Source organism: Gopherus evgoodei, chromosome 3 (genome assembly GCF_007399415.2).
Source record: "Gopherus evgoodei ecotype Sinaloan lineage chromosome 3, rGopEvg1_v1.p, whole genome shotgun sequence".
Lineage (NCBI taxonomy): Eukaryota > Metazoa > Chordata > Testudines > Testudinidae > Gopherus > Gopherus evgoodei.
In genome coordinates this window covers 214,717,015-214,743,269 of record NC_044324.1, presented here as the reverse complement: position 1 = coordinate 214,743,269, position 26,255 = coordinate 214,717,015, and the positions used below count along the sequence as shown (strand labels likewise).

At 40.1% G+C, this 26,255-nt stretch overlaps 1 protein-coding gene and 1 long non-coding RNA gene across 2 annotated transcripts in view; one reads left to right on the top strand and one right to left on the bottom strand.

Annotated features, from left to right (window-relative positions):
* PLCB4 (phospholipase C beta 4) overlaps positions 1-26,255 on the top strand; it is a 319,181-nt gene that overhangs the window by 249,285 nt on the left and 43,641 nt on the right. The window contains 10 exon segments of the mRNA XM_030558019.1: positions 1,330-1,381; positions 5,543-5,553; positions 5,556-5,590; positions 5,593-5,641; positions 10,829-10,998; positions 14,038-14,236; positions 20,871-20,965; positions 21,460-21,610; positions 25,482-25,531; positions 25,646-25,711. Of these exon segments, the coding sequence (XP_030413879.1) occupies positions 1,330-1,381; positions 5,543-5,553; positions 5,556-5,590; positions 5,593-5,641; positions 10,829-10,998; positions 14,038-14,236; positions 20,871-20,965; positions 21,460-21,610; positions 25,482-25,531; positions 25,646-25,711 (878 nt within the window).
* LOC115649237 lies at positions 6,758-13,770 on the bottom strand. Its single transcript, XR_003999787.1, has 4 exons — positions 13,760-13,770; positions 13,481-13,485; positions 9,243-9,252; positions 6,758-6,853 (listed from the first exon to the last, which is right to left on the bottom strand). It is a non-coding gene; the product is annotated as an uncharacterized LOC115649237 (long non-coding RNA).

The following is a 26,255-nucleotide window of genomic DNA, read 5'->3' as shown; positions in this document are numbered from 1 at the left end:
TTTTCCTCTTGGTGATGTCCTCAGTGCCCCAGAAAGTCTGCATGATCGTACTAATTTTTCCTCTGCGACTCCTCTTCCACAAAGTTCTGCATCACTGCCATTATCGACTTCTAGCCGAGTGAAACAAGAGAGGGCTGCCCTGAGACGTTTAAGTGTTGCTTATAAATCTGTCCGAAAGGGGACACAGTGTGGGGGTGAAGGAAGTAGTGCAAATTATCACCCTTTTCCCTTGGTCTGCACCCATCCCCTCACAGCATTCTCAGCCCTTTGTGTTGTAAATGATTACTGCTGGACAAAGGCGGCATTGCTCTGTTAAGTGTCCTGTCAGAAGACCGCGCTAAGAACCTAGAGGATAGGTGAGGGAATGGAAGTCAACCCACTAAATAGACTTTGGAAGGCTGATGTGTTAAGTGTGGGTGCTGCCAAGTAAGGAAATTGCTAGTATGTGTGTATTCAAAATCCCATACTTTTTATGTTGTGGAGGCCATTTCATTTTGTTTCTTATGTGCATTCTGGGAAGCCCAAAGAAGGGTTTAGCTCTGTCTGAAAGCAGAATCCTAAAACTCTGTGGGTGAAAGCAGGCCAGAGTTATCACTGAAAATATGAGGGAAGTTCTTCATAGGCCAAGTGTGTGACCACGTAAGGAATGTATATGTTAGAAACATGCTCAAAGTAACATCCATAATCAAAAAATGAGGGAGTGCAGGCTCAGATGGCTTAGTCATGTAAAGCACTGTTCTGACAAATACATGGGTAAGAATCCAACAGATTAAGACAGAAGACAACTGACGATGAGGCCGACCCAGCAAGGAAGGATTTCATAAAGGAAGACCTATTATCATGTGATGTGATAGACTATATGGCATTGAACAGAGGACTTCTGAGGAGAGGACTTGTAAGACCCATTTGATATGATTAACACAAAGAAGATGATCTGTGGATCGGCGCTCTATAAATGAATTGAATAATACTCAAACTTTTCAATAAGCATCTGGGCTGAAAATAGTTCCTGTAGTCTCTGATCCATGCAGGCAGACCTTTGTGCTCTTGCAGAGTCTGAGTGACTTGCAGGATCAGGGCCTAACACTTTTGTAACTATAGTATATTTTTTTTAATGCACATTAGATTTTAGCCTGGTGGATAAAGAAAGACTTCGCCATTGTAAAGAAATCTGAAGTCTTCTAGTTGAGTGCATAGAAATCACCTTAAGTTCAAGTGGTTATTCTTGGGCAAAAAACAGTACATCATATTTCCCTTTGTAAAGAAGTTTGCTCTATATCTGCCTTATTCATAGAGACAAATTATTAAATTATTTTTGTCTCTTGACAGATTTAGCAATGCAATTGAATCAGGGAAAATTTGAATATAATGGATCGTGCGGGTGAGTAAAGTTATTTAAACTATTTTCACTATGTATCAGTTTTATAAACACTATAGTGTTTATAAAACTTTGTCACTTCTAATTATGTGTTACAAATGAAAAATTGTCTGCTAGGTATAGAATAGAAATGAGCAGAATTCCTGGGGTTGATTTATGCTTGCAAAAGTAGTGTGGTTAATATACTTTTCAGCCGCACTCAATTTTATTAAATGAGATAGAAGAGATTTTTGTGTGACAATTATAAAGGTCACGAAACAAGTTTAGGCTCAAAATTAGGTGAAGGTTTCTACCATCAGAGAAGTGAACTTTCTGAACAGCCTTCTAAGGAGAACAATGGGGACAGAAAACCAAACTGGCTTCAAGACTGAGTTTGATAAGTTATGGACGGGATGATATAATGGGACTGCCTATGATGGCATGTGGCCCATTGGCAACTGCCAGTAGCAAAAATCCCTAATGGCTGGAGATGGAACACTAGACGGGGAGGGCTCTTGAGTTACTACAGAGAATTATTTCTCAGGTCTCTGGCTGTTCTTGCCCACATGCTCAGGGTCTAACTGATTGATTGCCATATTTGAGGTCGGGAAGGAATTTTCCCCCAGGTCAGATTGGCAGAGACCCTGGTGAGGTTTTCACCTTCCTTGCAGCATGGGCACAGGTCACTTGCAGGTTTAAATTAGTGTAAATGGTGAATTCTCTGTAACTTGAAGTCTTTAACCCATGGTTTGAGGACTTCAGTAACTCAGCCAGGGGATAGGGGTATATTACAGGAGTGGGTGAGGCTCTGTGGTCTGCAACGTGCAGGTGATCAGACTAGGTCAGGGGTGGGGCAAACTATGGCCCAGGGGCCACATCCGGCCCCAGCCTCTGAGCTTCCGGCTGGGGAGGCTAGCCTCCGGCCCCTCCCCATCTGTTCCCCTCCCCTGCAGCCTCAGCGTGGTGGCTGGCTGGCTCCAAGTGGGCGGCATGGCTCAGGGGCAGATTTACAAGTGAACACAGGGTTCCTGGCACACTTCCCCCCCCCAGACACAGGGGGCCCAAGGCCGGGCACTCGGGCCAGCTCAGCTCAGGGGTTGGATGGCGGGGTGGCGTTCCAGGGGGGTGGTTAGGGGCAGGTGGGTCCAGGGAGGGGGGGTTGGATAGGGGGTGGGGTCCCAGGGGCTGGTTAGGGGCATGTATCCCTGGAGGGGTTGGTCAGGGGGACAAGGAGCAGGGGGGTTGGATGGGTTGGAGGTCCTGAGGGGGGCAATCAGGGGGTGAGGAAGTGGGAGGGGGTGGATAGGGGATGTTGGCAGGCTGTTTGGGGAGGCACAGCCTTCCCTACCTGGCCCTCCATACCGATTCGCATCCCCAAAAAGTTTGCCCACCCGGACTAGGTGATCGTGATAGTCCTTTCTGACCTTAAATCTATGAAAAGCATATGCCAGAGTTCATTAAATTATCTTCATTTTTCATTATGAATCATTTTTTAAAAGGTGGCTCAGAATGCAGAGTCACTGTACAGTTCACAGGAAATCTGAGTTTACTTGGACATGCTGTCTGCTAATGTGTATAGTAGATTTTTCCCCCCTGATTGTAGTCTTTGGAAAACAAAGGCCAAAAAAAAAAGTATGTTGAACTTATGGGCAACTACTGAAACTGATGTAGGGCTGTGTCCAAACAAAAAACAGGAACCATAATTTGTCATGAAAGAGCAGATTGCACAGCAGATACAATGTATCACATTTCTCTGTCTTGCACATAAGTGTTCATTACTCTTATGTACAATGTGCTTCTGCTTCTGTTTTGATTCATGCTGATCTTCTCAAACACTATCTTTGTGGTTTCATGAGTAAGGGAGTGACTAGTTAAAGTACATGAAGAAGAGGAAAGAGTTTGCTGAATCATAGCAAATACTAAATTAGCTAGGAAACGAGACCTAGAATCTATTTAAATTTCCTCTGAATTACTGTGAAAATAAGACAATTGTTTTAGTAATAGGATTCTTGGTATCCACTATTGTAGTTGTCACTCTAAGATTTATATATTCATTTATCTGGTATCCTGCAAGCATGTTCAGCGGTAGAGAGAATTGGCATACATCAGCCTGTTTATTTGGTGGGTAGTTGTAATTCATTTTGCTGTAATGCACTTGTTATAGCCACGAAATGTTCAATATCTGTAAAAGTAGATGATTTTACTGGTGATGTCTAATTCTGGATACTAGTGCATCCAGAAATAATAGTTTGCATTAACCTAGTGGATGAAGTTTTGAAAGGTTTTCGTCTAAAAAATGTGGGTAATAGGTAATAATATCCCTTTCCCTCACCCATGACTGTCTTTGTCTATCTGGTTTCTGAGGCAGGGATTGTCTCTTACGATGTGACTGGGGCCCTGTTTTGTTAGGGATGGTACAAACTTCGTTGAGGCCTCCAGAGACTATCACAATACAAATAATGGATAATAAAAAATTGAAGAAAGCAAGCATGCACTGAAGTAGTGAACAAAAATAAAATGCAAGCATGGGAATGTGTCTGGTGATATCCCAGGAAATGGTCACCAGTTTGTTTTTCCAAAATGAAGCCGTTGTGACCTTCTCGCAGCAACAAAAAAAAGGCGGCCTAGGAGCAGGACTGAAATCAGATAAACCCTGGTTGATGCTTCCCTTCTGCTTCTTTCATATTTTTAAAAACGTGTTTTACTATCAAAATAAATTTTCAAAACAAAAAATTACCCCTAAATCAGTCATTGGCTTGAACAGCTCTGTCTGCCTCTCTGACATCTAAGATACATAATGGAATATGGGATACGCCCTAGAACATTTCTAAAGTAATGTTTCTGTAATACATGGAAGGTTCGATGCAGTATAAATGTTTTATTGGCAGCTGTTTGGGACAGCGCCATTACTCAGGGGGTGGCAATGCCATGGTCTCTCTGCTCCATTGCCCAACAGCACAATGAAATGCACTTGCTATTTAGGTCCTTTGGAACTATCCAAAGAATACACCTGATTTATGCACCAAACTGTTTGGTGGAAATGTGCTGGTATTATGGAATAAAAAGATGTAACATGTATGATATGTTCTGCTCCGTGCCTGTGAGTGTATTGTAGATATAGATGGGCCTCCTGATTTCTTCTCTGACCTACCCCAGTTTCACACCTGGTGTTACTCCATTGGCTTCAGTGAATCATTCCAGAGTTAGATCAATGTCAGAGCACTGTCAGTCCCACTGATCCTTAACGCAGCCAAACAAGGCTAAAATGCATCCTAAAAATATCCAATAGTTCCCCTTTCACTCAAAATATCTGTTTTAAATGATTACATGGGCTTGTCATTTTGGAAAGCGACACACACACATTATAAATGTTGTATAGTGCTGAGGGAAAATTACTTTCTTTAATAGAAACCAAACTTGATATCAAAAATGGGAGAGATGTGAAACTCGAGATTCTTTTTGTCCTAATTGCTCCTTCTCAGCACCTTTTTAATTTATTGTGATTGCAGTCTAGACCTTGATAACCATTTGTACTATTGATGCTTAGCAGAAACGATGTTATAGGTAAAATATGAGTGTCTAACAGCTGCTATCTGTGCATAGCTGCTGAATTGGCTGGATGATTCAAGTTGCACATTTCTTTCTTCCATTGTTGGAAGAGAATTCCCCTCATCTCTGACCACAGCTGAACTCCAGAAGCACCACCATTCTATTTTAAAACCAGAATCCTCATTTGTTACTCATCAGTGCCCAAATGGGTTTCATTGATATGTGAGCCAGGGTATAGTCCCCAGGGAGGCAGTGTAAGTGGCTTATCACAGTTCCATTCATACCACTATAATTAAGAGTCTGTCGATAGTAACATATCAGTGCTTTTCCTCAAGGCTTTATAATCAGATAAAGAAATCCACTTCAGGATGTGATTTACTAAATAAATCTTGGCTAGGGTGGGGTCTGATTCTTTAAAAACAATTTTGAATAAAACACTTAGTCCGGATCACGTTAGGTTTTTTTTTCCCCTCACAGTTGCAATGAATTATAAATCAGAATGGGAGTAGGTATTTTAAAATAACCGGGGGATTTCTGGTTTAAAGCTAGACCATCGATATTACTTATAATAAATAAAGTGCCAATTTAAAGTTCCATACGTAAATACATTTCTCTTCTTCTCTTTCTTAAAATAAGGTATCTCCTTAAACAGATTTCATGCGACGACCAGATCGAACATTTGACCCCCTTTCTCTGAAACGCCAGTAGATGGTGTTATTGCAGCAACATGTTCTGTACAGGGTAAATATAACTGAGACTGGCAGTCATCTTAGAGCATCCAAAACCACATTTAAACACAAGTGGAAACCTAATATGTACAGCAAATTTCTTCAGAATTTGTGGGGTTCATCAAATTATTCTATGTAATTCATCTAATTATTGTATTTGATTGCTGTTTATGACGTCTGTGTTTACACAAGCTGAATAGAACAGGATATAGTTAGAAATGGTTCGTAATTATCCATTTAAAGTATGTCATCTCAATTTTAAATCCCCCGCTATTCTTTGTGGTTTTGGAGCTGCCATCTCAAAATAAAATATGAGCTCATGCCTGCAGTTAATTCAGAATCAATGTATGTTCCACTGGTTGCTACAGAGTCAGACAATGTTTTGTAATGGAAATTTTTCTGTAGGACATTTGCAATACATGTAGAACTTCAGAAATGGCTGCTTTATGGTGTCACTTATGGCTACTGTGCAAAAGAAGGTAATCGCCAGGCTTCAGTAGAATTAGTGTGGAAAATCACTTATGGAAAAGTAGTGCGGAAGGTGGGGTGTGGGGAATACACTTTTTTTCATTCATAGAGCAACTTCATGTGTGTCCAATTTGAATGTTATGAAAAGGTGAGTTTCAGAGGTTCTAACTTTTTCAATTTTTGGGACTCTCATGACAGACAGTAAAGTCATAAACTCCCAGGATAGTTTATGAAGCTTACCTAAATCTTCTGTTCCTTCTCTGGATACGAGGTTCTCAACCTCTGAGTTGCAGTGATCTTTAGTTGTATTTCCTCTACTTTCTGCCAGTGCTCTGTTAGCTCAAGATACCTCAGAATGCTGCACAAGAAAATGCTCTGATCTCCATGATGTGAAAATTTCCAAACTGCATTCCCAAGCAAAATTTTGTCATACGTTATATACATTTTACCCAAGTTTCACATCAGCAATTATAAGAATAAGGGCATGTTTTCTGTAGGATTATATCACCCCAGTAGAAACAGTGGGATTATCAGAGAGATCCCAGACGAAGAAGACTCCCATGCACTGCTACAGACTAGGGACCCGACCATGGTTAGGCAGCAGTTCTGCAGAAAAGGACCCAGGGGTTACAGTGGACGAGAATCTGGATATGAGTCCACAGGGTGCCCTAGTTGCCAAGAAGACTAACGGCAATTTTGGGCTGTATAAGTAGGGGAATTGCCAGGCAGATCGAGGGGACCTGATCATTCCCTCTGTTCGACGTGGTGAGGCCTCATCTGGAGTACTGTGTCCAGTTTTGGGCCCCACACTACAGAAAGGATGTGGAAAAATTGGGAAGAGTCCAGCAGAGGACAACCAAAATGATCTAGGGGGCTGGGGCACATGACTTATGAGGAGAGGCTGAGGGAACTGGTATTATTTAGTTTGCAGAAGAGAAGACATGAGGGGGGATTTGATAGCTGCATTCTCAACTACCTGAAAGGGGGTTCCAAAGAGGATGGATCTAGACTGTATTCTCAGTGGTACCACATGGCAGAACAAGGAGTAACAGTCTCAAGCTTGCGAGTGGGGGAAGTTTAGGTCGGATATTAGGAAAAACTTTTTCACTAGGAAGGTGGTGAAGCACAGGAATGGGTTACCTAGGGAGGTGGTGGAATCTTCCTTCCTTAGAGGGTTTTAAGGTCAGGCTTGACAAAGCCCTGACTGGGATGATTTAGTTGGGAACTGGTCCCGCTTTGAGCAGGGGGTTGGACTAGATACCTCCTGAGGTCCCTTCCAACCCTGATATTCTATGATCAGGATATAGGGATCCTTGTTCCAATTCTGCTGCCACTTGAGCTCAGTCTTGTGTGGTGATAGGCAAGTCATGTGAGTGCTCAGTAGGTTTCTGTGTCTGTAAAATGGGATAATAAAGCTTATATAAAGCAATTCTTTGTAAAGCATATGGGATTTTCAGATGAAAGTGCTGTATAAACTGCAAAATGTTAGTTAAGTCAAAATGTATGATTTATATTTGGGTTATTAGTTAGTGGCCCCACTCTGAATCAAGGCCCTATGCACTGAACAAACATACTGGAGGGCACAGTCTCTGCCCTAAAGAATTTACAGTTGTGTTTAAGACAAGTCACAACAACTAGATGTAACAAACAATAGTAGGGAAAGGAGGACTAGGGTAACAGGAATAAGAACACATTCCCTAAGGTAATTGTGTTCATAATTTGTTGGTTCTGAGTCAGTCCTATAGTAGTATCTAGAAACCACAGTAGAGATCAGGTCCCCGTTATGCTAGATAGGCTAGGTCTACACTGGCAGGGGAGTCAACCTAAAATACGCAACTTATCTTAACAAGTCAGCGTATCTTAGGTCGATTTGCCTGACCGTGAAGGTGGCGGTGAGTCGACCACTGCTGCTTCCCTGTCGACTCTGCTTCCACCTCTCACGCTTGGTGGAGTTCCAGAGTCCACAGCAGAGCAATTGGGGATCGCTTTTATTGCGTCTAGACTAGACGCGATAAATTGATCCCCAACAGATCAATCACTACCCGCTGATCCTGCGGGTAGTGTAGACATGCCCATAGAGAAGAGGCAGTCTCTGTCCAAACATTTACAATTTGAATGGGAAAGACAGAGAGAGGCTGGAGGGGAAATACGGTCACAGAGAGGTCTCCTACAGCATGTCAGTGCCAAAGCTGGGACTAGAATTTGCGTCTTGACTCCCAGTCCAGTGACCAAGCCATTAGACTTCATTGTCTCTCAGTTCAGTCATTTCAAGTTGTCTGTAATTAAAGAATGTAAAACCGGATACTTCGCTGCACATCAGAAAAGAACAGGTCAAAATTTGGTCTGTGCAATTTTAAATATGTTTCATTTTTGCTTTTAATCCTTGACAGTACAGAATAACAACATATGCTGTGCTGGCAAATAAAAGCTTATGTTAGTGAAACAAAACTTTGTCACGGGAAAATGGCCTTCTGCAGCCAGATAAATACGGACTTAGAGTAAGTTTGCAGCAAATGCAAGATATTTGTATGCAGAGAGAGAGAGAGGAATTCTGTAAAAGGCTTCCATTACACTAGTTTTTTTGTAAGTATCCTGCATTGCACAGATTTGCACATTTAATGAGTACCATGAAGAAGTGGCTAGTATAATGCACAGAAACTAAAATAGAGCAATAACAACCAGACATACATTTAGAAAATTTTCTCTAATATCTAACCTAAATCTCCCTTGCTGCAGATTAAATCCCTTATTTTTTGTCCAGTCTTCAGTTGATCTCTGTTCTCTTTATAACAGACTTTAATATATTTGAAGACAGTTATCCAGTCTCCCCTCAGTATTTTCTCTCAAGACTAAGCATGCCCAGTTATTTTAACCTCTCCTCAAAGGTCAGGTTGTCTAAACCTTTTATCATTTTATTTGCATTCCTCTGGACGCTCTCCAGTTTGTCCATATCTTCCTTAAGTGCAGCACCCAGAATTGGACACAGTACTTAGTTGAGGCCTCACTAGTGCTGAGTCAAGTGGGGCAATTACCTGTTAATACTCCAGAATATTAGCCCTTTTTTGCAACGATATCACATTGTTGACTCTCATTCAATTTGTGATCCACTGTTGCCCCAGATCCTTTTCACCAGTGCCTACCCTCTCATTCCTCATTTTGTAGTTATGCATTTGATTTTTTTCCTAAGTGCAGTACTGTCCACTTTTTATTGAATTTCATCTTGCTGATTTCAGACCAATTCTCCAAGTTTTGAAGGTCGTTTTGAGTTCTAATGCTGTCCTCCAAAATGCTAGCAACTCCTCCCAGCGCGATGTCATCTACAAATTTTATAAGCATACTATTATTCTGTTATCCAAGTCATTAATAAAAATATTGACTAGTACCAGACATAGGACTGAGCCCTGCAAACCCCCAATAGCTACATTCCCCCATATTTTTTACAGCAAACCATTGATAACTACTCTTTCGAATATGGTCTTTCAACTATTTGTGTATCCACCTTATGGGAATTTCATCTAGACCACATTCTCCTAATTAGCTTATGAGAATGTCATATGGGTCTATGTCAAAAGCCTTACTAAAAACAATGTATATCATGTCTATTGCTTCCCTCCATCCACGAGGCCAGTAACCTGGTCAGAGAAGGAAATTAAATTGGTTTGGCATGATTTGTTCTTGTCAAATCCATGTTGACTATTATTTAACACTGTATTGTCTTCTGGGTGCTTACACGTGGTTAATTTAGTAATTTGTCCCAGTTAGGCTGACTGATCTATAATTCCCAGGGTTCTCCTTGATCTCCTTTTTAAAGATAGTTATTACGTTGCCCTTTTCTAGTCCTCCTAGCCTCACTCATCTTCTAGGAGGTCTAGATTATTTCTGAGATTATTTCAGCCAGTTCCTTAAGTACCCTAAAGTGCATTTCATTATTCCCTGCTGATTTGAATGCATCTATCTTATCTAAATATTTTTAATCTGATCTTCCCCTGTTCTGGCATATATACCTTCTCCTTCATTGTTAATATTAATTGTGTTTAGTATCTGGTCACAATTTAACTTTTTAGTGAAGACTGAAGCAAAATAAGCATTAAACACCTCAGCCTTCTTGATATTATCTGTTGTTAGCTCTCATTCCCTTTTAAGTAGAGGACTAAGCTTTCCTTTGTGTTTCTCTTGCCCCTAATGTACTTCTAGAACCATTTCTTATTGCCTTTGGTATCTCTTGCTAGGTGTAACTCTTTTTGTGCCTTAGCCTGTCTGATTTTGTGTCTGCATGCTTATACTATTCCATTGTACTCATCCTTAACAATTTATCTGCGTTCCATTTTGATTTCCAGGTCATTAAAGAGCTCCTGATGGAGCCATTTAACCTCTTTCTGTTCTTCCTATATTTCCTTTGCATTGGGATAGTTTTCTGTTTCATCTTTAAAATTGTCTCTTTGAGAAACTGTCAGCTTTCCTGAACTCCTTTTTACCTTAGATTTTCTTCCCATGGAATCTCATCTACCAGGTCTCTGAGTTTGCTAAAGTCTGCTTTTTTGAAATCCAGCTTTTTGAAATTACACTGTTAAATGACTATGATTGCTCTGTATAATGAACGTATGTGAATACTGTTATTTGATAAAGAATACAAGTGACAGTGTTTCCACTCACCATAAAGTACTGTATGTTTTATATTGTTACTTTCTTTAGATCAGAGGAGTGTATTTAATTCCTTTTTTTCTTTTTCAGGTAATATCTGGTCAGTTCTTATCAGATAAAAAAATTGGTACATATGTAGAAGTGGATATGTACGGGTTACCTACGGACACTATACGTAAAGAATTTCGAACCCGCATGGTGATGAACAATGGCCTGAACCCTGTTTACAATGAAGAATCATTTGTATTTCGAAAGGTAGGATTTTTTGACTGTACACTTGGGTGTTTTGAAGGCTGCTCTTGCAAACCTTTTTCCCATGTGAGTATTCTTTACTTGCATGAGCAATCCTCTTTGCTTCACTGTGACTGCTCACATGAATAAGGGTCACTCCCATGAACAAGGATTTGCAGGATTGGACCTTAAATTTATAGGACTCATGTATACCACAGTAAACCTGTAAACTATTAAGGCTGAATTAAACTTTAAACAGGTTGTTTTTTTTTTTTAATGGATAACCTCTGTAGTTGTCACGATTTTTTTTTTTGTCTGTTTGGCTTTTCCCTCTTTTTTTGTTTCCTCCTCCTTCTTGGAGGAACCCACGTCCTTCGTGGCAATGCCTGTGTTCCAGGTATGCAGTCTGCTCAGAATGAGCTCCAGCTGGTGGACACCAACATTCCTTGGAGATGTCTTCTCCCCCCTGCAGTGGCAGCTATCTTGCTGTTCCTTCAGCCAAGAGGGCAGGTGAGATGCTGCATCCAAAGCTAAGGTCAATGTCATTACATGGAAAAAATGGAAGGGTGCTGTGTTCCTCACGCATGTGACCAGCTCCCTTCTCCTGTAGACCATGTGTATCATGGTACTTCAAAAACAAAATAACCACCACCACCTTTTTCCTGGTACTGTATGGTGGACTCACAGAGGGAGACCGGTTGTCATCTTAAATGTTCAGTTTTATCTCTCAGTCTGATTTTTATTTTTTTTTTTTGGTCACTGGAGTTTCATCCAAAATACATGCGTAACAGTGCTGTCTTTGATAATGTGTGTTTTTCTTTCACCTGGTTCTGTTGTCCTGCAGAATTTTTACTGTTTTTTCTTTCATGACAGGTTTGCCTGGTGGTCATACTGTTTTTATATGTATATGTGTAACACACATAATCTGCTTCCCTATAGCAAATGTAGTGGACTCAGATCTCCTGGGAGGTGACTTGTCCTAATGCTGTGCTGCTGGGACCCTAGTTCAGGAACGCATCCCTATTCAGTACATGTTTAGTGTGTCCTGAACATGGATGAACTTAAGGAATGTGCTCACGTTGCTTTCCTGCATAGGGGCCTAGGAAATGGGCAAGAGGAAATGCTTTAAGTTCACCGTGGGCAGTCCCAGATGGGCATTCTTGCCCTGGGCTGGGTAAACACATGACCTGCATCTGCTGCTCTGTGGGTCTTCCCACTCAGAGGACACGTGCTTGTGCAATAAACTATGATTTGCCACACCAATCCCATAGTGACTCATTTTCACAACTTGACCCTTGAAAGTATAATATGAGTAAACAACCAAGGGGCATTTGTTCCTTGGTACCATTCCGTGATCATGGAGGAGGAGTTAAAATTAACGACAGGCTAGGGGCTTCAATTTCTATCACCAGTGATAAGCAGGGAGAGCAGTGGTATAGTACGGCCCATCACATAATGAATGGTGTGCTGGCCTGTGCCATGTAAAGGGAAGATTTTACCCATGCTGTTTAGGTGGCCCTAGTTGGGTTAGCATGGGGCCTTGGGCTCCTCCCATGATGGCATTAACCCTACACAAATGCTAGCAGGTAATGTGTGAATTCTGTTGGATTGTTCTGTTTGATATTAAAGCTTGTGCCCTTCTAACCCAAGCTTGTGTAGTCATTCTGTTGTGAGGGGTTGATGCTTGTGATATGGTGTGTCAGGATGCTTCCCTCTGGTCAGTCAGACAGTACTTCCCAGGGCCAGTTAACTGTGGTGTCTGAATAGTTCAGACATGCAGAGTTCAAAAAGCTGTTTCTATGCTCTTTACTTAAGGCTTAAACTGAAGGCAGCATCCAAGGGAGGAAAAATCTGTTTTATTTTCTTCCCTGAGTGACAGTCTCAGGCATCAACAAATAGAGCCAGATGGAGAGAGAAAGGAAAGTAGTAATGTCTCAGTGTCATTTTCATTAGTATTGATTCCTTTCTGGGTCAGGTCCTCTTTATTCCTTTCCTCTCTCTGTCTCTTACCCACTCCCGCTGTCAGGGCCCTTTTTGGCCTGCAGTCCAGGCAGCTGGGAATGAAAGCTGCTGGCTTGCCCCGTACAGACATTCCTGGTGCAGGGAATCCTCCCTCCTCCCGTCTTATCGCTGCTCATGCTCCTGAGGAAGCAGGCGGAACAGGGGTCAGGCTAACCCTTTTGGATTCAGGTGGGAGTGAAAGGAGTTTCTGCTGTTGCTTTTGTTGGTCAGGATGGGAACTGTCAGCTGCAGGTACCCTTTGCTTCAGTGTGACTGCTCACGTGAATAAGGGTCACTGCTAGGAATAGCTTCAGAGATCTACTGTCCAGCAACCGCTGCCTCTTCTCTCTGCACGAACCCTTACACCCAACCCTGCTAAGGGTGTTCCCCACTAGCACCAGGCCTCCCATTGTGTGTTTCCCTCCTTCAGTTGCCTTATTATGTATGTGTCACCCTCTTCCTCCTCCCTCTTCCCCCCCCCGCAGACCTCTCCAGCTGAGTTCACATCACCTCTCCCCCACCCCACAGAATCCCCCTCCTACAGACAGTGTAACACCCTATTCTTCCTCTTTCTCGCCACTCTTATTCTATTATTGATGTCCTTTCCGAGCATCACCCCCCATCATTGCCTTTCCCCTCACCCCAGCACTACCTGTCTGCCTTCGACTACCAGTTTGTGTCTCTGCTACTCCTGCGTGGTATTTCCCTGCCCACTTTCATGGGTCACTGGCCTCCAGCAATGAAAAATAAATAAGCAAAATATTTAATTATTTTGATTACAAACTGGAGAATTCTTCAAAGAGCAATTTCTGTGCTCCAAAAAACTAACACCAAGAATGAGGGAGAGTGAGAAACTAAAGTTTTCCAGTAATGTCTCAGCGTCTGAAAGTATACAGCTTGCATCCAGCAAAGAGTGATAGTATTGTCTTACAGAGATAAGTAGGCTGTTCTTCTGACTTAATGGACTGTGTTGTGTGATCTCTGAATGCTTTCAAGTGTGGTACTTGGGGAATTTGCAATATTGTGAGAGCTAGTGAATGTCTTTATTTTATGGGTTCTCAGGTTATTCTACCTGATCTCGCTGTTCTGAGAATAGCAGTGTATGATGACAACAACAGGCTGATCGGTCAGAGGATCCTGCCCCTTGATGGCCTTCAGGCAGGCTACAGACACATTTCCCTTCGAAATGAAGGCAACAAACCACTATCACTGCCCACAGTTTTCTGCAACATTGTGCTCAAAACATATGTGCCTGATGGTTTGGAGGTAAGAGGAAACACATATTACAGCTTCGTGAATCTTGGGTTTAATATGGAAGGAATATAAGTGCATTGTGCAATAGAAAATAAGTGATTCCTGGAGCACTGGAAAAATGTTATATCTGCTAATCTGTAGGAAATTTCTTATATCTGATTAAGATACCTTTACTTTGTCTCAAATGCCTTAGTGTTAACAGTGAAGAGTGTAGCCTTTCAAAATCAAGATAGTGATTTGTATTAGTTTGGAAGAAACAAAGCTAGAATTTACCTGAATTTGTTCAATTTGCCTGTACTAATCTCTGTAGAAACTCAAAGAACTCATTGGATATATTAATTGGAGTAATTGTCTAAGTTAAAACATATATTGTAGTTTCATAATCTAGGGGGCAAACAAGATGCTGTGGGTTTTTTTAAAAGAGTACTTTATCTTCTTCTAAATACCCCTGCTCTGAAAAGTGGACATGCAAGATGCCAAGTGTTTATAAAGTTTGCAATTACAAGTGATTTCCCACCGCCCAGTTTTGCGTACTTCACACCACTCTTTAAATTAAATCTTAGCCATCACTTATTAGTGACTGTTAGGGTTGCCAGTGTTGGTTGGATGTGTTCCTAGAGATTTCATTACATGACATAATCTTTAATTAAAGATTAATCTTTAATTCCTGGAGACTCCAGGCCAATCCTGGAAGGCTGGCAACCCTACTGCTAGTGTTAAAGTTGCCACAATTATTATCTTTAGTGCCCTGAGATAGCCCTCTTTGCCTGATCTCTGAAAACACGCACTAGTTGTTTTTCTCTTTACAAGACGAACTTTTATCTCTTCAAGATAGGTATTATCGTAGATAGGTCTCTGAGCCTGCTCCTACAATGGTGCTGTATCATTGTGTTCGCTTGAATAAAAAATACCAGCATAACTTTATTGAAACCATTTTTTAAAAGCACTCACAGAAATCTGAGTAGAGGCCTACGTCTAATAGCAGTAAACACCCAGAACTGCCAGCAAAGTTACGCCACCATTACTGTACTACCAGTGATGCAGATTAGATAAAAAATCCAAGTGCAGCAGAGTAACAGAAGAGCCTGATGTACTCCTTCAATTTATATGTATTTTAGTTGCTCTTGGTCTTAGTATTTTTAAACTGCAAGTATGTGTACTGGAAGTTTTCCACCTTCATTAAGTGTTTGTTGCTGAGAAATTTTTTTTTTCAGGTGGGATGAAATTTGCTCCTGTGTAGATGGCTAGTGCACGGCCCACGTACCGCCTGTGTCTCACTTAAGACCTCAGATTAGGGCTCACATTGGATTTCAAGTGGTCCATAGGCCTTGTTCTGTCCCTCTGAACTTCACCCTCAAAGAGATTTTTGGGAAACCCTGTTGGAAAAATTATTTTTTGCTCTTTGTAAAACTAATTCAAAATTTAAAGGTCGCTGGATTTTGTGCAAAATAGTTACTGCGACTTTAATGTGGATTGGATTTTCAGTAATAAAAAGTAGAGAAAGAGAGAGTACACGAAATTGTTAAAGGGACTAATTTTACCAAATATCATTAAAACCATATATACATCATTTGCTAGTATTTACAACCAGGCTTTAAGAAGAAGACGTAGGCCCTTGGTTTTATGGGACAACTCTCATGCCTAAAGTTAAGCATATACATAATTGTTTGCAGGATCAGGGCCTTTTAGAGCAAAAATAATAAGTTAAATGTTGACACCACCCCCCACTGAAATCAATGAGAGGTTTACTATTGACTTGATTGGTACCAGGCACTTACCCAGTGTTTTCATTCAATGAGTTTTAACCAACAGGTTTTACCAGTAAGGGCCCCAATTCAGAAAAGAACTTTAATATGTGCTTCAGTTGAAGCTGTTGTGGACAGCACGTGTACACATGCTCAAAGTGCTGCCCTGAATTAGGACGAGTTCCTAAATTGGGACCATACATTTTGTAAAGTTTTGGAACCCAGTTAATGTGACATAAATGAAGTTCCATTGTGTTTACTATTAACTCTTCTATTTGCAGAATTTGGGAGTTTTTTAAAGAATTCTACTGCTCTCACACAAATCCAGAAATGATAAGGACATTTTTTTTTCATAGAGAATTTCAAAATCAGTTTGTAAAAGGCAAGCTGTGTAAAAGTTCAGTGTCAGTTGATCTTCTAAATTGCCAACGTTACTACAGGTGGTTTATCTGTAAGATGTCAGGATGTGAAGGGGAAAAAGTGTTTACCCTGAGTAGCTTTATCATTAAAGTGAAATATTGCTAGGATGAGGAAACTCTATGTGATATCTTGGTGCCTGTGTAGGCGAAATGGGCTCTGTACTAATGAGAACTCAACAAGCTCAGTCGTTATTCCTCTTTTCCCAGCAACTGTCATTTTTGACTTGTCATCCTTTATATTTTCTCACTGATATAGAGCAATAATAGCTTGATGACCAAAAGAGCCGTGAGATGTTGCTTTTGATGATCAGAAGGCATCATTACTATTATATTTACATGTGGGTTTTGAGTGCTTGTCATCTGTTCTGCATTTTACATTGTTTTATGAACTACAATTACTATCTTTGATTTTAACTAGATTGTTTTGGCAAAGTATCAAGAACCTTAATTTTCAGCTACTTTCCTTTTTAACCTCTAGGAGTTAAGGTTTAAGACTATCTCTCATGCCAAATGCTAATAATTTATGATTGCTTCATGATAGGGTTAGAAAAAAAATGTACATCTTTGTCTTTTTTTGATGTGGTTTGCTAATTTTCTATGGTTTATCTGTTTCAATATCCCTAGTCCTAATAGCCAATGGTACACAATACTGTTCTGAAGAAATACATAATGAGGCAGCAGACTTCAATGAGAAGTCTTTTATAATATATAGATAGTGTACATAATAAGCAAGCACTATTATGTACAGTCGTGATGAGATTTCTGATTCCATAACACATGCTTCCCGAGGTTATACTGGTTATACACAACTTTTTTGTTTGTTTTTTAACTCATAGCTTTAAAACTTTTTGGTATCCAGTTACCTTACCAAAAAGACCACAAAAAAGGAAAATTTAAGCAGATGACAAGTGATGGGATAGAAAAGAGCTGTGAATCATTTACCTTCAGTAGAAACGCTGAGCCTTTGATGAGGTATATAAATGATTAGGAACAAAATTTGCAAAGGTCTCACTCTCCCACACACATAAGGAAGTTTTTTTTACTTGAAAGTTCTTAATATTCAATTCCATTTTCAAATACTATGTCATGGTTGCAGGATCAAGGCAGGCATGGATTTTTGTTGAAGCGTAGGTTCTAGGGATTGGAAGGGTAGTTGGCTCAGTTAAAGGAAAGGGAAAATATTCAGGTTGTTGGGGCCATTAAGTGCTTGGGATAAAGGTCTGTCCATTTGATGTGTGTGGGAAGGACAGCTGAGTGTGAGAGAGAAGATACCAGTTGGTGGGGAACAGTGGTATTGAATGGTTTTGAGTGGTTAACTTGAGCTATCTAGATGAAAAATATTATTTAATGGAGCTTTCGTAGCTCGCACAAACTATCTTCACATACACATCAAGTAGATACTAAGGACAGAAGGCCTGATTCTTCATTCTTGACTTGAACAAAACTTCCAATGACTTCAGTGGGAAGTTTGCATGAGTAAGAACTATAAGCAAGATTATCCCCAAAATTCTAACTGGTTAATATGTTTTTCCTGGACTGGTACATGCTCTGTGTTTTATCTATGACATCACAACTAGTTACTTTGAAAACGGCTATGACATGAGACAGGATTCTGGTATGTGAAATAAAATTCAGATCTTTAGGAAAACTTAGACTTCCAAAACCATCACTCTAAAAGTACGGAGCCATTACATTACTGAGACTACCTGGAATGCAAGCCCACAGAAAGGCTTATCTTTACTGATAAGCAACTGGAAAATGGATTTTCTTTATTACATTACAATATTTTGAACAGAAAGAATCCACTGTGCAAATGGTGTTGTGTTTGAGGGGCAATAACTGAACTCACTAATCTCTTTCCAGCATGTGAGAAAAGGTTTAGTTGTATTTCATCTCAGTAATCAGTTGCATTCACCCAAAATACAGTAAAGTAAGAACATCGTCCATGACTCCCAGGATGATCACGGCAAAAGCTCAGGCATATTATGTAAAATATTTTATAATGAATGGTTGAATCAAGATACAGCTTTTAGACAAGAGAATGGATATACTCTGGATTTCTGTGTGGTACTTCTTCAACTGGGAGGCCCATTTAATAGTCTTGCGTCCGACGAAGTGGGTATTCACCCACGAAAGCTCATGCTCCAATACATCTGTTAGTCTATAAGGTGCCACAGGACTCTTTGCTGCTTTAATAGTCTTAGTGACAGTCTTTTCATATGCAGGAAAGAGGCAGTATCTTGAAATATTAATTATATTTCAGCTCATTAATGTCCTGCGTGACTGGTTGTCTTCTTCCGTATCATGAAAGCCTACCATCCTTAAGTGGTAATTCTGCTCCAAGTAATGTCCTTAGGGACTCTTTTCACTTTCATCTGATATACTTTTTCACTGTACAGGTCTTATTGAGTATTACTGAAGTTAAAGTTACATAGGGATCACCAGGTCATTGCTACTCTCTGTAGATGCTTTACTACTGTAGGTACTAAAATCAGTTTAATTTGTCACGCAGCATTTCTCATTATGGATGACCTGCCTTTGCCACTTGTGACTTACTTGCTTATCTTTAAATCAAGGACTGAAGAGATATATTTGCTGTAGAAGCAAGGACTGATGACTCTGCATAGCTCTCAATATACAGTTGCACATTAATAGCTACGTACACAAAACCCGTGACACGTAATCCATAAAAAAATATTTCTTATGGGATGCAAATGTTAATTTAATTTCAGTTTTATTGATTTTTACACACTGCCATATAGCAAAGAGACAAGTACATAAAACTAGCAATACTCTCTTTGGGCCTGATTCCGATATCACACCCAGTTTGCCACTATAATAACTAGGATCACAAATGGGGCCATCCGTGTATTAAGGACTTAAATTGTCATAAAGGTGCTTCCTGATTCAACTAACCAGTATAAAATACTGTATATGGTAAAAGTGAATGTTTATCATGACTGTCAAGGGAGTCAGGGGTGCTGTTGTTCATATTGTGCTAAAAATGTACATGGCACTGTGCAGGGGTTAAACTATACCTGCTCCAAAGAGCTTGCCACGTCAAGCCCTCAACAGTTTAATCCCATGCCTGTTGATGCGAATAGCAAAACTCCTATTTTCTTCAGCGGTCCCTGATCAGGCCTCAGTTCAGCAAAGAACTCGAGCCTGTGCCTGATTTGAAAGACATGAGTAGTTTTACTGATGTCAGTTGGACTGCCCTCGTGTCTCGAGTTGGTGTGACCTTAGACACCTTGTTAAATCAAGATCTAAAGACACAAGTGTATGTACTATGTGCAGTGTAAATAAAAGAAAGTGAAGAATACTCCTTATAGCTGGGATGTTTCTAGGAAAGGGAAGGGGGTTTCTTAAATTCTTTAGGCAGAGTTAAGGGAAGGCAATTGCAGAACATTAATTTGTGAAATTATACCAGGTATAAAGTTTTCACTAGGGGAGAAATTATGGCCGATAGTTACGCTGGGGTAAGACTCACAAGCAGATAAGACTGTAAAATGATTTCACAACCACTATCTAATAGCGGGCAGCAGAACCACGCAAGGCGAGGGGTAGAAGAGAAATTATCTAAATGAGTTTCTCCTACCCGCAGCAGCTTTCTGGGCATTCTGTCTCGTGGAAGAGGAAACAGTAGGAGGTGTCACAATATAACCCTAACTTATTAATTGGTTTATGTCCCTCTCATTGCATCCACATCTGGGCCTTGGCAGGGTGAGTGGTATGAGTAGTAGTGCTGTCATGAGTCATACACGAGGAATTCTGTAAATAAAAGATGTCACATGTACTACTGTTTAGGCCATCCGTGTAAAACAATTAGTTCCCTTCGCCTGTAAGCCATGGAAAATATCAGAATGATTTGTGTAAAGGCATCTTTACTTCCAAATTGATAAGCATGCTCTTCGGCAACCAAGAGAAAAAATACAACGTATGTCTGAAGGGAGGCAGTGTGGCCTAGTGACTAGACCACTGGCGTGAGACTCAGAAAACCTGGGTTTTATTCCTGGCTCAGCCATTGGCGGCTGCATGACCTTGTGCAAGTCACTTTTCTCTGTGCCTCAGTTTCCCCTCCATTTGTAAAATAAGAACAATGCTACTGATCACCTTTATAAAGTGCTTTAAGATCTACTAATGAAAAGTGCTATATTATTATTATGATGATGATGATGGCCTGGTCAAAAGCCCTTTGAAGTGGGAGTCTTTCCATAGACTTCACTGGGCTTTGGATTAGGCCTTTACTCAATCATGAAATTTTTATCTCCTTTTCTCTCTTGTCATGAGGGAAGGGGAGAGACTAAATTAAAAAAGCTTACCCACTGCTCCCCAGCTTACTATGAAAACTTGGCCCAGTATTGAGGACAGTGGAACATGTGGTGAGAACAGAATAAAGCCTTTGTGAAAGCTAAATTACATTGTGCTTTGTGAATGACTCTTAAAATGTTGGAAAACTGATAAATATTCAATTTTCTTTCAGATATTGTGGATGCTTTATCAGATCCAAAGAAATTTTTATCTGTCATGGAAAAAAGAGCAGACCAGATGAGAGCTATGGGTATTGAAACTGTAAGTAGAAATTAATTATGAACGTAGGCAAAATAATTTCATACAGTGGTCAATGCAAAATACAGGCTTCACTTTACAAGAAATAATACCACTGCAATGAGATTTGGGCCACAATGTTTGGTCAGTTCTCCTGTTGATAAATTGGTCATTAATGCAAGTTATTCTCTCAGTCTCTGTTTTCAAATATAGAACTGTTCTACTCTTAAATACATGAACATGTGTTGTCAGATTTATTAAAATATCCTTCACTGCATTTCCAAATATAGTCACAGTCATGAGGGATTTTTTATCAGTCATGGCAGCACATCCATGTGTCTAAAATTAGAAAGGAGCCATCCGTCTTAATTTTCAGTAAAAATAGGTTATAAATTCTTCATCTGAAAATAATTTTTGTCTAGAAGTATTAGCAAATATATGGGGAATTTTCTTTAAAAGTAAATGACTTCATTTCTTTCCCCTCTGCAAATGATATTTTGTAATAATGCTTTTTCCAGAGTGATATAGCTGATGTACCAAATGACACCTCAAAGAATGATAAGAAAGGAAAAGCTAATAATGCCAAAGCAAGCGTGACTCCTCAGAGTAGCTCTGAACTTAGACCAACTACCATTTCCGGCCTCGGACCTGGGATGGAAACTAAGAAAGGTAAAGGAAAACAAGCTTTCTATCCTTTAAATGGTTTAGAACAAGTGTCCCCAACGCAGTGCCCGTGGGTGCCGTGGCACCCGCTGGGGCATCTGTGTGTACCCGCGTACTGTCTGGCGGGCCCGCATCCCCCAAAATGCTGCCGAGAAGCAACATCAACCAGAGGCATTGCCGCCGAAATGCCGCTGATTTTTGGCGGCAATGCCTCCGGATGACGCTGATTGTCAGCGGCAATACCTATTGACATTGCCACTTCTCGGCGCCATTTCAGCAGATGCTCATCCAAAGGCCACGGTCCTCGGTGGCTCGTCATCCGGCGCCCGCCAGATGAAAAAGATTGAGGACCACTGATTTAGAAGGACACTAAGAAGTACTACCTCATTCTTTTTAGTTTTGTACTTCCTATGGTTTCTAATTCCTCTGAAAAGCTCAAAAAGTAACATCTTTCTCTACCAGTGGTGTGTCTGTCCACTTGGCAAATACTCTTCTATCCATATTTCTCTTGGCACAGAAACAAATGTGGTTGGATTTTAATAAGTGTCATGTTTGTGCACCAGTGTAGTCAATGTTATTGGCAGGAACATGCATGACGTTGGGAACAATATTTATTAATGATCTACTAGAGTAGGGCTAGTGGGGAAGGCTGTTTTCTTGTATACGTCACAAAAATTCCTCAGCAGAGTGGTTGATTTAAATAAAAACCAGGTATTTAGGATTCTGTGGGGATCCCCCATCAAATTAGAAATGTTTTAAAGTGTGGCTGTATTCTGAAAAGTGTCTGTGAAACTGACATTGTGGGCACCCATGTTTATTGTCAAACATTTCCATATCAAATGTGCTCAGTTTATAAGCAAATAGGTGTATTTTTTCCTAACTGCTCTTCCTGCAAAATCGTCTTTGAGAACCAAGTGGGTTCTTTCTCTCTCGCGCATCATCACAGATAATAAAGGGTCTGTGGGGCCAAATTGGTTTTTACAGGTATAACTGAATGAAACTTGCTAAACATTTCTGTTAATGTGCCAGAAGGAATAGAATCCAGCTCATTCTCTGGTGGCTGCCTTGGTTTTGCAGGAATAACACAAGTAAAAAGCAGCACAAACTTATTTTTGGCATTCAGCAGGTAGGGCTGAATACACAAATTAACAGAGCTGTTGGGAAAGAGGATGACATTTCTATAGTCACATCTCAGAGTAAAGAAGGTCATGTTTGAAATCTAAAGTACTTCATTCTACCTATACCAGTAAAACAATCTTTTTGTGAATTGGGGTACTAAGATATAAATGTAAAAAAAATGACATAGTGAATTGTAGACATTAATATTGCATCACAAAAGTGTGGTAGTCACCTTATTGTATATTAATTAGGAGTATGTGTGAATTTTCAGTTACTAGGCTGAGGAAATATATTTTCAGGCTGATTACTGAAAAATCATTCTTGGTTGAAAATGTAGTTCAACACATAGAATAACAAAGCAATAAGCATGAATAGGTAGTCTGCGTTTTAAAATAAAATCTGAATCTCTCTCTTTAGAGCGCAACAAACGTTGTGCAGCACTATTTCTGAAGCTATGATTTCAGTGCTTGTACATTTGCCATCTCCTCTGCATCCCCCTTTTCTCTCCTATCCACTTGTGGAGTTATAGAGCCGGTCATTTGTGACTATCCTTATTATCCTATTATATATTGTTATTATTTGTTAATACCTGCATCATTCTGCCCAGACTAAAATGCACAGTTCACATTGAGGTCAATAGAAGTTACATATGCAGCAAGGTGAAGGAGCCTAAGGAAGATGTTCAAAGGCACAAATGAGAGCTAGGCACCCAACTCCCATTGACGTTCAACAGGAATCAAGTGCCTAACCTCCTATTTATATCTTTGAAAACTTCCCTCTCTGCCTTTGTGTCCTGCAAAGCACCAGGCACATTTATGGTGCTAACTCAGAAATAATATATTATTGGGGCTGAATGTTAAGGTCCTTAGATTAAAATTTCACCCATTCTGCAGAAATTGTTTTTATTTTGCAAGATCTGAATGTTGTTCAGTGGAATTCACCTTACAAGGCAGATAATCCTTTGTAGGACAGATGGGATTTTACAGTTAAAGGACACTAAGGCCAGGTCTGCATTATAAACGTATATATGTGTAACTGCGTCACTCAGAGGTGTGAAAAATCCACACCCCTGAGCAATGCATTTATACCAACCTAACACCCAGTGTAGATGGTGCCAAGTGGGGCCTGCAGGGATCAGTTCTCAGTCCAGTTCTTTTCAATATCTTCATCGATACTTTAGATAATGTCATACAGAGTACACTTACAACATTTGCGGACAATACCAAGCTGGGAGGGGTGGCAACTGCTTTGGAGGATAGGATTAAAATTCAAAATGATCTGGACAAACTGGAGAAATGGTGTAAAGTAAATAGGATGAAATTCAATTAGGACAAATGCAGAGTATTCTGCTTAGGAAGGAACAATCAGTTGCACACACGCAAAATGGGAAATGACTGCCTAGGAAGGAGTACTGCGGAAAGGGATCTGGGGGTCATAGTGGATTACAAGCTAAATATGAGTCAACAGTATAACGTTATTGCAAAAAAAGCTCTCAGCTGGAGTATTGTGTCAAGTTCTGGGCACCACATTTCAGGAAAGGTGTGAACAAATTGGAGAAAACCTAGAGAAGAGCAACAAAAATGTTTAAAGGTCTAAAAAACATGACCTATGAGGGAAGATTGAAAAAATTGGATTTGTTGAGTCTAGAGAAGAGAAGACTGAGAGGGAACATGAAAACAGTTTTCAAGTACATAAAAGGTTGTTATAAGGAGGAGGGAGAAAATATTTTTTCCTTAACCTCTGAGGATAGGACAAGAAGCAATGGGCTTAAATTGCAGCAAGGACAGTTTAGGTTGGACATTAGGAAAAGCTTCCTGTCAGGGTAGTTAAGCACTGGAAAAAATTGCCTAGGGAGGTTGTGGAATCTCCATTATTGGAGATTTTTAAGAACAGGTCAGACAAACACCTGTCAGGGATGGTCTTGATAATCCTTAGTCCTGTCATGAGTGCAGGGGACTGGACTAGATGACCTCTTGAGGTCCCTTCCAGTCCTATGATTCCATGATTTTATGTCGACGGGAGGGCTTCTCCCATCGACATAGCTGTTGCCTCTCGATGGATTAACTACGCTGACTGGCGAAACTTTCCTGTCAGTGTAGTAGTGTCTTCACTGAAGCGCTACAGTGGTGCAGCTGCGCCACTGCAGTGTTTGAAGGGTAGTCCTGCCCTAAGGTAGTTAATTAATTAAGGAGTATTTAATGAAATATTGGGTCAATCACTAATATATGTAAGAATTAAGGAAGGTCGTGCCAGTTAGGTTCTCATGGGATCATATTGACTTTGTTTTTTCAATATTAACATTTAAAATACTACTTTGTAATTGAAAGAATGTTAAGATATGGCAGTGAAAACAGCATTTGCCAGAACCTAACATGAGGTCATCTGTGAAATTGCACACATGGTCTGCTCTATTTCTGAGCAGGTGATTTTTACAAACTCTTTTTTCTTATTCTTGTTTGACACTCAAGTTGGGAATGAAAGGAGATTGGAATACAGCTATTGCTTTATTTTCTCCTTATCCCAATAAGATGGTGGATAGTGCAGTACTGTTGAAAAAAAAATTAAACATACCTTTCCCATGTCTCTATAATTAAATTATTTTTAAATGGAATTCAATTGCTTGCTTGTTTATATTTTAATGTGACGCACATTAATTACTGTCTAACAGAAATATAAGTTGTGGTGAAGTTAAATACAAAAACTGTGATATGTACTAATGTGTTTGAAGTTCCAGATAAAATGTATTAATGTCTTCTAGGTATAGAACTTATTCCTCAAGTGAAGATAGAAGATTTAAAGCAAATGAAGGTAAGTTTGGGCATAAACTTTGCAAGACAATGTATATATTTGCAAACAGCAAGATTTTATCTGGTGTCAGTCATTATGACTACAGGAAAATTGATCCAAGTTCCTTTTTTGTAGGCATACATAAAGTATTTAAAGAAACAACAGAAAGAGCTGAGTGCTTTAAAGAAGAAGCATGCCAAGGTATGATCATTAGAGCTCTAAGAGTTTGGGGAAACACACTTAGCCAGCAAGTTCACTCACTTTAAAAAAGTCACGAAGTTTGTAAGCATGGATAGATTTTAATGGTAGTCAACGGAAAAACTAGGGATAAGTAAATTAGATTAGCAAGAAATAAATGTTTATTTTAGCCTACACTAAGGACACCCTCCAATAGGCAGTTTTTCCCTTGAGCACGATTAAATATCCCCTCAGCTTCCAGTACAATTTTGTTTGACTTGTATAAAGAGCAAAAGACCACCTTTACTAGATAATGGTTTCTGCTAGCCTTTTAGATGACTGTTTCTAAGTCTTGCGAGAACATTGAGAATCAGCTAGGAGGAATATGCTGTATCAAAGACAGACAGTGTAGGAACAGCATGGAGAGAGAGAGTGTAGGTGGGGAGAGTAGATGAAAAATTAGATCCCCTCTTCGTGGGTAGTCACTTTTTGCTTGATATTATTGGCAGTAGTGTCCAAAGTACTGGTCCCCTACCACCATGCTCCACAGCATACTCAATTCCCTCCT